Genomic DNA, 11,623 nt, shown 5'->3' with positions numbered 1-11,623 from the left:
AGTTCCCTTAGTATTAATTCAATTATACAGTCAAACTATGCCTACTTTTGTAAGACATTGTTTTAACTATTTATCTAACTGTAAATAAATTAAAAAGTAAACATCACGCGGTAATGTCGATGGTAACGCATGGGATTAAATACAACTTCTATTTATAAAAAAAAAGGGACTCAATAAATCTTTGACTACGTTGCTCCAAATTACACATTTAAGTTGTTACATTTTTGTGTGATGTTTGATATTGATATTATGTAATTGTGTGTGGATGCAGTGGTGTCGCTGATGAACGGCAAGTACAAGTGGATAGTGAACGAGTCGCGGCGGCTGCACGAGGCGGGCGTCACGCCGGCCATCTGCGACAAGATCCTGTACGAGCACGCCATTGAACTTGTGAGTACTACGCTACACACAAACCCACACACACACTTTACTACCATCAGCCCATACACTCATGCAAATTTTATACAAAACACCAACACTGCTACTACGGTGTTTTTCATTGTAGCACTGAACGTGTTAAAGGCAAAAAATGCTACGTATTGATTTTAACCATTTTGGCTCTGACGGTTGCAACTAGTAGGAATAAGGATTTAAACTAACCTTAGAGAGGTTATATTATCAGATCTAAGCAAAAACTATTGTTACAAAGCAACCGTATTTTCATTTAAGATTAAATCTTTATGTTAAGTTTAAAAACATTATTGAGTTGATGTGTGCGCAGTGCCAGATGGCGGCTATCGAGGAGCTGTTCGGCGACATGAAGGAGTGCGAGCGGCGCTACATGTCCGCGCAGGTGCTGCTGCACTCGCTGGTGCAGCGACACCCGCTGCACCCGCAGCACCGCACCACGCTCTCCAAGTGTTAGTACCACTACATGCACCAACACTAAACACACCAAACATCACACATAACACTAATGTAACCTACCAATTATTGAATACTACTATGTACTATGTTAAATTGCATATACACCGACCAAGTTATTTGTCGACACTCACATGTATCCTTCTACAAAACTGTATTACTAAACAAAATATAAAATATGTGTGGACTTTTAATTTTATACAAATGATATGACATACTAATATCATAAAGAGGAAAGATTTGTATTTTTGTATGTATTGAAAAACCTGAAACACTACCGGGCCAATTTCAAAAAACTAAACATAGACTATCATTTTCATTATCTTTTAATTAGTATAGTTCTTATATATTTTGTGAGTGTTAACTACCATATATCGCTACCATAGATCATTTAAAATGTGTTTAATGTTAATAAATAATTTTTAAATATCACACCTTTATTAGAACACTATGTTTGCAAATTCAAAATACAAAATAATGAAATAACAATAATTGTTTTACAGACCGAGACGCAGTACAAAGGCGACTCAATTGCCTGAAGGGGCCGCGCAAAATAATGGATGTGAAACTGGAGGCGGGCGTGTCATAATGCGCGCGACGCGCTGCACATCTCAGCACACCAACGCAACATGTGAAGTGATTTTATTTTGTGGTCAAACTGACTTTCAGTGATATTAACTGTGGAAAACTTGAAATGTGTAAAAAGTGAAATGTGAAAAACTAAATCAATTCATAGAACTTACAGTTGTTTAGCAAACCAGAGATTGCAATAGTGTGTTATATTTTTTTATTGTCCAGAGTGGGTCGCGGCGTCGGCCGGCGCACCAACTTAGAGAATTATAGAACCGTCTAAAATATTTTATCGCAGAATTCTAGCGTCGCTTTAAGATAAAAGTTTAGATAAGTAGTTGACATTGTACCCTGTTTGAAATTTACATATTAACCCCCCTTTTATTTCTTATCATAGTACAACTTTTACAATAAAACACACTCTTAGTTTTTTATTAAACTTATTTTGTGTAAAATTACTAGATTTGCATAAAGAGAAAATGTTAAAAAAAATGAATAGCCATCGTAGTATTGTTTCCTGATGTGTCTTCACAAATGTATTAACATTTAATTAATACCAATGTAGTGAATAATGTACGAAAAATTATAAAGTAATATTTAAAAATGGACATAATGTTTTAGAGATCTCATTATCGACCAATAACAATATGGCATTTCTAGATTAAGTTATCAAATACGTTTTTGTGTGTCTTTGCCACAACACTGAGTATAAAATTAACTTTTATAATTGCTAGATATGTTTTCTTTGTTTGTTTCTGATTGTGACTACATTTTAGTTTCTTCCTCAAAGATATTATATAATTTAACTTACTGAAATAAGAATAAAGACTGTTGTATTATAAAAATAAACGAAATTGATGTTTTATTACACACAACTAAACCTATTCCCTCCTAAAGTGAAGAAAACACTTGCTAAATAGTAAGGGAGCCGAAAACACGAACAGAAAATCAAACCCTGACCAATAAATTAAGTAATCTGATACTTAACCTACAGATTGATATTTTCTTAATCCAAAACTGTACGTCTACAAACAAAAAGACATACTTATTTCTTAAATTTATTTTACCACACTAAATGAAGATTCTTATTTATCAATATTGAACAAATAAACCAGGTCCTTGTTTTAGAAGTTTGTATGGCTTCATACGATTTCTTCCACGAATTTGTCTTAGCATAACTTTATCTGGTGGAAACTCAACAGAGCCACTTGTTTCAAGAAGGACATCAATACATGTCAATAACTTTGTCATTTGAGCGGAAAGTGTTTGTGAGCCAGAATCACTTGTATCCCAATTAGTGTTTATAAGTCGCTCAATATCTCGTATATCATCATTGACACCAGCGTGGTGAACTCCATTCCAATCTAAAGTTAAAGAAAATAGTGGAGCTTTTCTAGGGTAATCACTGCCCAGAGCTACTAGGGCTACCAATTTAGCAGATTGTCTTGTTACAATAGCTCGATACAACATATTTTCAGCAGTCACCAGACCTTCAGCTATCAAAAAATTTGTAGAAGGTGATTGACTATACTCCGGCCAGCCTACAGATTGCCACTGAGTCAGTGTTGCAGATAATCTAATAGGTTTATCATTTTTCACAGGTAAAATCTTTCCACTCTCTAAATCTTGAAGTTCCTTCATCAGTTCAACTCTTGCCTCTAATCTTTTCTTTAATGTGAAAATAAAATTTTCCACTGTCACCACACTTAGGCTTTGAGATGGTACAATAGGTTTGAACTGCTTTGGGTCATCTAGAATTATTGCCATAAAGTCTAGACCACACATTCTTTGAGCCCAAATATAGGGTCTTCCAACTTCAGGAATGAAATTATGAAAATTTTCAGTAACACCAGCTGCATTTAACAAATAAGTGGTTGCAGGGTGTGGAGAGTCATTGCCATTGTCTCCGGGATATAATTCATTTAAAATGCTGTCACTATTCAATACATCTGCCGCTGACACTCCTGTTATAGGCCTCGGGAAAGACATAATAAACTTTACAACAACAATTTTTAGATTAACCAAATAGGAGAAAATCAAATTTAAAGCAGTGCCATCTTGTATCTTAACTGAAACTTGAACATTTAATGGGTGTTTTTGTAGCACTTGTTTCTTTTTCGCCTCTGCCTTTTCTTCTTTGGATATTTTTGCAGTTCTGTGATAACGCTTCTTCTTTTCTGTCTGATCATCATCATTGTTATCCTGATCAGAATCGGAGTCATTGGATACCAATATGTCGCTTTCTATACTAGTATTGATTTGATCCAACCTGCGAGCCTCATCTTCGTCCCCAGAAATACCTAAAACATAAAATCTTAGTAGACATTCTTTACTAAACATATTAAACAAACAAGTTAAAAAACATGTTTCACACATTTTGAATAGAAAGATTTCTTACCAACTGTAATATGTTCTACACCTAAGACATCAGAATATGCACTAGCATTAGCATATAAGAGGAACAAAGGGGCTGGTAGTAGTGATGCAGCTCTTGTTTCATCACGCTTCTCATCTAAACGCAATGCTAAGCATTCTTGTAGAGGTTTAGTTGCCTTAAGCACATCTCGGAGATGTGGTGCTAGTGCAACCAATCTAGATCTAGCTGCAGCAATTGCAGCAGACACTCGCTCCTTGGAGGACACAAGTTCATTACATGCTCCTGCCAATTCACGACGTTGTCGAAGTTCCCATTCCAATCTCGCTAATTGTAGCTGATGTTCATCATTCTTAGTAATTTCCTAAGAACAAAAAAGTAGGTCAGCCAAATTTACTCAAACCGGGGTGTGTGTAAATAATGAAATTATACATACTGGACGTGAAATATCCTCTGGAGCTTCCTTATAGAAATTGTCCAATGGGACTAATTCTATCTCTTCATCTTTAGATTTAAACTGCAAGCATTTCGTCACTTCCTTATTTAGATGGTCAGCTTCATACAATAAATTCTGTAGAAGCAAATGTGTAGAATCCACTTGTTGCTTCTCCTTATTTAAAGCATCTCGGCCACCTCTTGTACGAACTTTTTCTAAACGGTTTAGTTTCTTTAATGCCACCAGCAGTAAAGATGCTTCCACTCTCTTTGCATTTATCTTTTCTTTGCTCTAAAAATATACAATGAATATTAAAATTTACTTATTAATCCAAAAGAAAAATAGACGCTCATTACAAATTTAGCGAACCTCATTAGTTCCTTTAGCTTTCAATTCGGCTATATCTGCAAAAAGCTGTCGAACATCTTGACAGATTTTTTTGAACAAAACTGCATCTTTTTCAGCAGATCTTAATTGCGCCTCGCTTTCTTCAAATTCTACTACACGCTAGAAATTAAACTTTATTAGCTTTATTCAAATAATCAAATGAAATAACAATAATACAAACATATTTCTAACCTTATAAACATCGACAGGTGGCTGTTTACTTAATTCACTCGAGTTACTGTTCAGTTTTCGTCTTTTTTTGGCAGATGTATCCTCTTTACCCATTGCTAATTTATTAATAAATAATAAACGTGCAACTATACCTACTTAATAATGAATAGATTTTTGGTAGTCGTATCTTTATTTACCGATTTTACCTCACTTTTTTCCAATTACAATTTATTTTGACACTGACATTTAACAGTTACTGTCGTAAAATATGATTTTCGTGCTAGAATTGAACTTTAAATTAATTTCTTGATAAGAAAACATAACCTTAACAAATTAGGATTACACTAATATTCGTCTAACAAATAATATAAATGCAATTAGTTTACCTTTTATTTAAGGTCTAACTGATGAAACTTATTGCACCTCGTAGGTGGCGCTGTAGTGTTCTACAAGAGCATATCTTCCTTAATTGGTCTAAGTCGTTTAGTAGCATCCCTTAGTGGAGAATACATGGTATGAGAAATTTTACACTAACACTTTCCTTATAATATTAGGCCGTTTCGGATACAAGAGTAAGTAAGTAAGTATTTGCGGTGTATTCCAGTTAACTAACAGGCTAGCAGCGCGATAGCTAGCTCTGTCCAAAGTGATGATTTACGGGTTCTAATCCTAAACTAATTTGACTGCATACGCTATCCAACTATGTAAATGGATCATGTAGGTAGTGCATTAACAGTAATGTCAGAATATTGAAAACTATTTAAACTACTAACGGAGAAATTGGTAATAATAAAATAGATTAGGCATAAACTGTAAGCTAGATAACTTAGCAAACAGGCAAACACGCGTCGGTCGCGTGCCACGCTCGACGTCACACAGCGACCGGCGACCGCTAGTCCGCTGGAGACCGGACAGACCGTGGTCAGGGCGTGTTTTGTTTATCGAAACTACTCGATAATAAACATACAGTTTACTCGATATAACACAAACTTTCATTTGTATCTAGACGGAGCTACTGATCGTTAATCGTTCTGTGGAGAATTGAATAATAAAAATGTCAGGAGAGAAACTGGAATTACGTACGGTCACTTACATGTGTCCGACTCATCCGGTACAATTATACGAGTTGATACTTGAGCTGCTAGAAGATGCAATGGACTGCTATACGACATTGCAGTACGAGAGCAGGAGTCCAGGCCCACTACGAGATCGTCCTGATCCGTTCAGCTCAGATAAAATTGATTTAGGTGAGTACCCGCATTGTTATTCTTTTCACAGTACTTATCAGCAAAGATAATGCATTATGTTTTATTGTATTTTTAATGCTAAAACATAAAATAATCATTGTTAGAGTAACTAATTTCAAAAATTTGTAAGTTGTTATTTATGTTATCTAAATTGAGGGTAGAATACAAATTACACACAATTGCTTTGTTGCGGCTCTTCGATGCGCCATCGATGGAAGATTGAGCTGCGTCTAAAGAATAATTTTTGGTATGAAAGACAAAACAAAACAAAAAAAAGTGAACAAATATTGAGATTGAGTCAGTTTCTGTGATATTAGTTCATGATAATTTATGCTCATTCTCGGGTTAAAGGACACAAACGGTAACTTACTTATCACTCCACGTTATTCATCTTTACTATGCAGAGGAAAGAAACCTTACTAAACACTGCATCAACGCATATCTTGTACTCTTATGTAAGAATACCCATTACTCTTACTAGACCATTTATTTCATCCGTCAGTACGCTTACTCTAAGTACTAGTTCTGTAAACAGTGTAGGATTTGCATGATATAGACTTTGCTCTATATGCAATTTAGGTTACAAACAATTAATCGAACATCAAAAGAACTCCGAGACAAGTAAACTTCGATATCCTGTACCGTAATTATGATTGTTTGCGATCTGCGATTAACTGGCCAAATACAGTCACGGACAAGTTACAAAGTTATCTTATAAATAACATACGACAGGTTTGTAGGATTAATTAATATACAGTGATCTAATATGACTACTACATAGTAACGCTATTTTGCGTCGTGTGGTGTATCAACCCACATTGGCGCTTCGGTGTTATTATTAACAAATTAATGATAATTATATTTTCTTTAGTACGCTAATACGTCGTTGCTATTAAAAGCAGTATTCGGATAATTTGTAATATATGTAGTAGTAATGCACTATATGTAGTTGCTCTAGCTTATAAAACCAGTCAACAGATCTTAGCTAAAGTATACACATTTAGTAAAGTAATCACTCTGATTCTATTTTTAATAGACATGGTGTATCAGATATAATTGTTGTTTTTCTATAGCATTTATGACAGCGGCCTCGTATATGAGTCTCTGTAATGAAGGAAACAAACATGTTGAACTGTTGCCGGCAACTCCGGTGTTCGCGCATCAAATGAACGTCGAAAACAAACCGGGATATTTCTCGGATATTATAATACACAGCGACAAAAAGTAAGTTGTTTTTTTTATTACGCACTGACTTTGTAGCTATTAAACTAAATCATTTTTTTTAAATTAAAAGATACATAACATCCCATTTTATTCATCGCTTGTGGATCATCTCCCGACAAAAAGAGGGACAACGATCCAATAATAACTTTTCGTACATTCCACAGTATCTAAAGTTTTCATAGGCGTATTTATTAAAACTACCAAAACTGTCAAACCTTGGGTCCATAACCTTGTACTAGTTCACGGGATTCCGGTTTTCTGTTATTTAAAGATGCAACGTTTTCATATTCTTTCATACCTTTTAAAAACCGTAGAATAATTGAACTACTAAGCTGTTTTGTGCGCATTTTTTTCTAAATTCTATTGAAATCAACAAATTTCACTCAGTCGTAAGTTCGAATCCTAGACCTTTCTTTAGTAGCTATATTATTTTCGCGATCACAGTATAATTCAATGAATCACGAAAACACAATTTTAATATGATAAAAAAAAATCTAGGCGTCGACACAAAGCCACGACCGATTTAATTGTTCGATAATATTGGTTCTTTACTATCGCCAGAAAGCAAATAAAACGTTACATTGATAAATTTCACGTTATCAGTTACGGCGTGTCTATTACTGATAACGAATGTCCCTATTGCTTCACAATTAACAACGACTATTGTGTCCAGTTCTACGTACAATAGTTTCTTAATTATTTGCAGAGCACATAATGTTAACACTCTGCTAGACCTGCGCGGCTGCACCTTTGCATACAGCGACGAAGATTCTTTAAGTGGAAGCAAAATTGTTTTGAAAACATTGAAGGAGAAAGGAGAAAATGCATCGTTTTTTGGATCCTTATTAAGTATAAGTTACCAATTTTCTATTTTAAGTTTAAGTTTTTTTTAATCAAAGGAAAGGAATATTTGTGTTGAGTTCCTAGTGTTTAATTCTTGTTATGTTATAAACATGGTTTGGGGACTGCTTATTGGTAAAAGACGAGACACTTTACGTGAAAGCAAAATCATCAGGCGCTTGAGTTGGCACGTCGGGCAGATCTGTACTCTTATTCCCGGCGTGCCAAATTATATGCCGGGTACTTCACATATTTAGTAGCAGTGACATAGTAAACACATGGCACCGATAAACATGATAATACATTGAGCGAGAGATGTCTACTTACACGGTCTTTTGGCAGACGGATTTACTTTTTGTGTATATTTTTTTCTAATATAAGAATATCTAATATTTCCAGAGTCTGGTTCGCATTTGGCTTCGGCTCAAATGGTCCTTTCGAAACAAGCTGAATGGGCCGCAGTTGATTCTACAACTCTTCTATATTCAAAGAAGTATATGCAGGACGGCGGGAAGGAAATAATAACGCTCGAAACTTTAGGCCGTCTGCCGCCGTACCCTATCGTGGTTAATACAAAACTTCCAGGTAGAAACCTTGACCCGATACCTTTACGATAATAAGCAATTTTTTGGTTTCTTTATTTGTAGTTTATTTCAGATGAAGTAAAGAAGGAGATCGCGCGTATTTTATTGGCATTGCCACAAACGCCGAAATGGAAACAGAAGTTCGCAGTGTTCGGTATGATCAAGTTTGAAGTGAACAGCGCGGGCGCGTACGATGGGCCGGCTGCACAGATGTGGGCCAGCCAGAAAGAGAAACTTAACATTAGGTATTATTAGATTACTTCTTGTTATATCCTTGTTGTATATTATTTACATTTTATATAATGATTATACTCCTAAATAAGTTGAATGCTATTATGTACATGTTATTTGTATTTTTAAGTGTATGTCTTATAAAGTACTAAATAAAATTTTTCAAAAACTACACAATGCTTTTCAAAGTCACTATACTGAACTCTATCACATTTTAGTGTAAAAACTACAGGAAAGACAACAAAATAAGTGATACTATTTTTAATGCCAACAAAAATTGTTATAAAACAAAACAATTTCAAAAACTTCATTACAAATTTTGTGAATTGTGTGAAACATCAACCAATGGATTCTGTAATTTATTTAAATTTGCAGTTATCACATCCACAGGGAGTTGATTTGATTAATTTTCTAGTTGGTTTTCGGCAATGCAGCACTACTTGTTTAGGCATGTTGAATACAAGAGTACCAGGTTTGACATTCTTAGCAGCATCTTTTTCTTCCTGAAATATTCATCAAATTGCTTTCATAATTACAATTTGATTTCCTTCTAGTCAAGACCTTTAAAGAATTATGACAAAAATAAAATGATTTTATATAATAATGAGTGTAAAACTCACTCATAGTCTATTATTTGTTGTAATTTATAGCTACAATTAAACTAAATAAAAATAAATAAATTTGTAACAAAAAATGACAAAAGTTTTACAAACCTGATAAAAGGACAGTAGGTTTTTTTTTTACATTATGTATTATTTTTCTGTTATTTAATGAGAAATAAAACATTTGCAATTGTTGCCATTTATTATTATGGTCAAATTACTTTAAATGGAAAAAACCTTTATGATGCAAATTAAAAGTTTATATCACTACTTCACTAACTAAGAAGTTATAGTCAGTACCAAAAGAAACAATCAATTTTACAGTATTTTTTTTATAATTTTTAAATGCCTACACTCATGTTAGCAACAGATTAAAATAATATCAACACTAAACCATAATAACATTTATTAATAAATATTTTATGTAACTACTTATTATGAAAGCTAGGAAGTGTAACTGGAGGGACTATACAATTCCACCGCCATTGATGTGGTCAATCTCTTCTTGGGTGAGTGGTGTCCTGCGGTAGCGCGGTGGCAAGTCTATATCGGATATTGTGCTCATTGCAACTGTTTGTTGCGATTGCTGTAAAACAAAACCTCATATGACATACAAATATCTAATATTAAGACTTACACAGTTACAAATAATTTAAACATTGTTATGTTTTAAACTATACAACTTATAATCGAAGTGGCCTTGGTAACTTAACAAGGTATGAAGTCTCTAAATATGATTATTTTTTAACATAGTATTATTTAGAACATAGTACAGACCATGCTTCCTGGTGCTGCGGCAGGTGCCGCGGACGGTGGAGCAGCTGCAGGAGCTGACGGAGGCCGTCCAGCTTGACCACCTCCGCCCTTTCGGAACTTTATGACTGGTACGCGAAGTAGTGCGGTTGTTAATCTAACCATGTTGTACAGCTAAATTTTTTCACAAATCACTTAACTAATTTTTCATTTGCATCTAATTTATAATTTATATTACATTCGAATTCGATTATTTAACAGTTTGACATAATTCTGACAGTTAACAGATGACAAACGTCAAAGTAAAACAATGTTAGTTGACAGTTTGAAAATCGAATACATATTCCATACAAATGTCCTAAACCAAGGTTTTTTTTAATCGAGTGTAACTGTGGTTTCCACTATTACACACTTGTAAAAACAAATATCGTTATCTTTTTATTCCCTTTGAAGAAATAGAGACTGCAAGATGGAACGGAGAGAGCTACTATATACCTATACCTTGAAAGGTATAGGTATATAGTAAATGCTACCCCCGCGGAATAATCATGATTTGGGCTAGAATTCTTTTATATCTTATTAATTTCATAAATAGATGGAATTTTGTTGAAAAGATTTTCTAGAATGGCTCAACGGATCTCAATGACATTCAGAACTTAGTCTAGAAGTACACATGGGCTAGTTACAAAGTATTGTTTTAAACCCGCGCGGACGGAATCGAGACCAGTGATTTTTTTTTTACTTATTGAACTGTTTATTATTCACGTACATGCATGAAAACAAAGTTATCTTATAACCTTCATTCGCTGATTTAATCTTACATGTTTACCAAATATCGATGTTTTATTTACATATCCTACAAAAACTACTTAAGCAATAAACTATTTTGGTGTCATCATACATTACTTCTGCTTATTATGCTCCATTAATAAAATACCCTGTAGATAAAATCCGCCACAGTTATGAAATTAAAAAAATGATTTTTTTTTACTACAAACCATTGCACGAATACAAAATAAAGGTATGAAAAAAAGAACAAGACATTGATTACAATTTTATTACTGTTACAATTTTATAGTTCAAATTACTTAAAAATAATATAAATACGTCTTTTATCTCAAACATTCGACATACACTCTACGCCAAAACGTAAATTAAAAAGCTAATTTACAGTGCATCAAGCACTTTTTTCTGATTCTTAATCACAAAAAAATATCAACGTGGTTGGTATGTGCAACCAAATTAAAAAGAAGAAAGAGCACATCTAGATATAGTTTTCTACTAAGGTGTGTGTCTCTATTTAAACGGGCCTGCGGAAGTTCTTTCCAGCATACTTGGCT

The 11,623-nt window shown here is 34.1% G+C and overlaps 5 protein-coding genes across 6 annotated transcripts in view; 2 read left to right on the top strand and 3 right to left on the bottom strand.

The window, feature by feature from the left end:
• The window catches only part of LOC106108432 (serine/threonine-protein kinase unc-51), a 36,387-nt gene extending 34,104 nt beyond the window's left edge, over window positions 1–2,283 (top strand). The window contains exons 16-18 of the mRNA XM_013289597.1: window positions 259–390; window positions 722–860; window positions 1,368–2,283. Of these exons, the coding sequence (XP_013145051.1) occupies window positions 259–390; window positions 722–860; window positions 1,368–1,453 (357 nt within the window). The 3' untranslated portion in view covers window positions 1,454–2,283. The remainder of the gene's footprint in view (window positions 1–258; window positions 391–721; window positions 861–1,367) is intronic.
• Window positions 2,284–2,479: 196 nt separating this feature from the next.
• LOC106108536 (THO complex subunit 5 homolog) lies at window positions 2,480–5,239 on the bottom strand. Its single transcript, XM_013289726.1, has 5 exons — window positions 4,824–5,239; window positions 4,614–4,751; window positions 4,245–4,535; window positions 3,833–4,172; window positions 2,480–3,734 (listed from the first exon to the last, which is right to left on the bottom strand). The coding sequence occupies exons 1-5, from the start codon at window positions 4,914–4,916 to the stop codon at window positions 2,527–2,529; spliced, it is 2,070 nt and encodes a 689-aa protein (XP_013145180.1). The 5' UTR covers window positions 4,917–5,239; the 3' UTR covers window positions 2,480–2,526.
• A 375-nt stretch (window positions 5,240–5,614) lies between these two features.
• LOC106108538 lies at window positions 5,615–9,100 on the top strand. Of its 2 annotated transcripts, XM_013289728.1 has the most exons (6): window positions 5,615–5,723; window positions 5,809–6,049; window positions 7,123–7,273; window positions 7,980–8,122; window positions 8,513–8,698; window positions 8,771–9,100. In XM_013289728.1, the coding sequence occupies exons 2-6, from the start codon at window positions 5,857–5,859 to the stop codon at window positions 8,950–8,952; spliced, it is 855 nt and encodes a 284-aa protein (XP_013145182.1). In that variant the 5' UTR covers window positions 5,615–5,723; window positions 5,809–5,856; the 3' UTR covers window positions 8,953–9,100. The 2 variants fall into 2 exon arrangements, with proteins under 2 accessions (XP_013145182.1, XP_013145183.1); XM_013289729.1 differs by lacking the exon at window positions 5,615–5,723 and having other exon boundaries at window positions 5,730–6,049.
• A 74-nt stretch (window positions 9,101–9,174) lies between these two features.
• LOC106108539 lies at window positions 9,175–10,580 on the bottom strand. The gene is made up of 3 exons (XM_013289730.1): window positions 10,308–10,580; window positions 10,003–10,116; window positions 9,175–9,431 (listed from the first exon to the last, which is right to left on the bottom strand). Exons 1-3 carry the CDS (start codon window positions 10,446–10,448, stop codon window positions 9,288–9,290), a joined length of 399 nt encoding a protein of 132 aa, XP_013145184.1. The 5' UTR covers window positions 10,449–10,580; the 3' UTR covers window positions 9,175–9,287.
• A 107-nt stretch (window positions 10,581–10,687) lies between these two features.
• LOC106108431 (enolase) overlaps window positions 10,688–11,623 on the bottom strand; it is a 3,283-nt gene continuing 2,347 nt past the window's right edge. The window contains exon 9 of the mRNA XM_013289596.1: window positions 10,688–10,694. Coding sequence (XP_013145050.1) covers window positions 10,688–10,694 — 7 coding nt within the window. The remainder of the gene's footprint in view (window positions 10,695–11,623) is intronic.

This window comes from Papilio polytes, unplaced genomic scaffold (assembly GCF_000836215.1).
Source record: "Papilio polytes unplaced genomic scaffold, Ppol_1.0 DF821511.1, whole genome shotgun sequence".
In the NCBI taxonomy this organism is placed as follows: Eukaryota; Metazoa; Arthropoda; class Insecta; order Lepidoptera; family Papilionidae; genus Papilio; species Papilio polytes.
This window is presented reverse-complemented; position numbering and strand designations above follow the sequence as displayed.

Excerpts from the sequence above, each read along its gene's own strand:
- LOC106108536 (XM_013289726.1), bottom strand. The coding sequence starts at position 4,916 with ATGGGTAAAGAGGATACATCTGCCAAAAAAAGACGAAAACTGAACAGT. Across the intron at positions 4,752-4,823 it reads CACCTGTCGATGTTTATAAG|CGTGTAGTAGAATTTGAAGA; the intron begins GTTAGAAATATG and ends TTTAATTTCTAG. Across the intron at positions 3,735-3,832 it reads TGTAGAACATATTACAGTTG|GTATTTCTGGGGACGAAGAT; the intron begins GTAAGAAATCTT and ends TTTATGTTTTAG.
- LOC106108538 (XM_013289728.1), top strand. The coding sequence starts at position 5,857 with ATGTCAGGAGAGAAACTGGAATTACGTACGGTCACTTACATGTGTCCG. Across the intron at positions 6,050-7,122 it reads CTCAGATAAAATTGATTTAG|CATTTATGACAGCGGCCTCG; the intron begins GTGAGTACCCGC and ends GTTTTTCTATAG. Across the intron at positions 7,274-7,979 it reads ATAATACACAGCGACAAAAA|AGCACATAATGTTAACACTC; the intron begins GTAAGTTGTTTT and ends AATTATTTGCAG.
- LOC106108539 (XM_013289730.1), bottom strand. The coding sequence starts at position 10,448 with ATGGTTAGATTAACAACCGCACTACTTCGCGTACCAGTCATAAAGTTC. Across the intron at positions 10,117-10,307 it reads CCGCAGCACCAGGAAGCATG|CAATCGCAACAAACAGTTGC; the intron begins GTCTGTACTATG and ends TTTGTTTTACAG. Across the intron at positions 9,432-10,002 it reads ACATCAATGGCGGTGGAATT|GAAGAAAAAGATGCTGCTAA; the intron begins GTATAGTCCCTC and ends TGAATATTTCAG.